Source organism: Myotis brandtii, unplaced genomic scaffold (genome assembly GCF_000412655.1).
Source record: "Myotis brandtii unplaced genomic scaffold, ASM41265v1 scaffold274, whole genome shotgun sequence".
In the NCBI taxonomy this organism is placed as follows: domain Eukaryota; kingdom Metazoa; phylum Chordata; class Mammalia; order Chiroptera; family Vespertilionidae; genus Myotis; species Myotis brandtii.
The window spans coordinates 1,141,299-1,141,692 of NW_005360425.1; the positions used below are offsets into that span (position 1 = coordinate 1,141,299).

Here is a 394-nt window from a genome sequence, read left to right on the forward strand (position 1 = left end):
CTCTATCTCTCTCCCTTCCTCTCTGTAAAAAATCAATAAAATATATTTAAAAAAAAAAAAAAGGTTGCCTACAAACACAAACAACTTTTGTTTTCCTCCTCCATTATACTCACCTGGTAAAACCCCATTCTAGTTGGACCCAACAATTTACCTTCCTTAATAAAGGCTGCGGCTTTCACTTTAAAGTTGTGACCACAAGTCTCAAAAGGGCATTAGACTCTCCCTGGCACTCTTACTGAATTCCCCTAGTAAGTTCACTTTCCCACTTCCAGAGATAGTGTATTTCATGCCTTCTCTGTTCAAACTCCTACACTTCTTCTATCACTTCACCATATATAACTAATGCATTTTCATATTTGAGAAAATAAAAATCATCAGGGAGGAACATTGTCAT

General features: G+C 36.3%; 1 protein-coding gene across 1 annotated transcript in view; it reads right to left on the reverse strand.

Moving 5' to 3' along the window:
- SFPQ (splicing factor proline/glutamine-rich) overlaps positions 1-128 on the reverse strand; it is a 17,515-nt gene extending 17,387 nt beyond the window's left edge. The window contains exon 1 of the mRNA XM_014541491.1: positions 114-128. Coding sequence (XP_014396977.1) covers positions 114-128 — 15 coding nt within the window. The remainder of the gene's footprint in view (positions 1-113) is intronic.
- Positions 129-394: the final 266 nt, after the last annotated feature.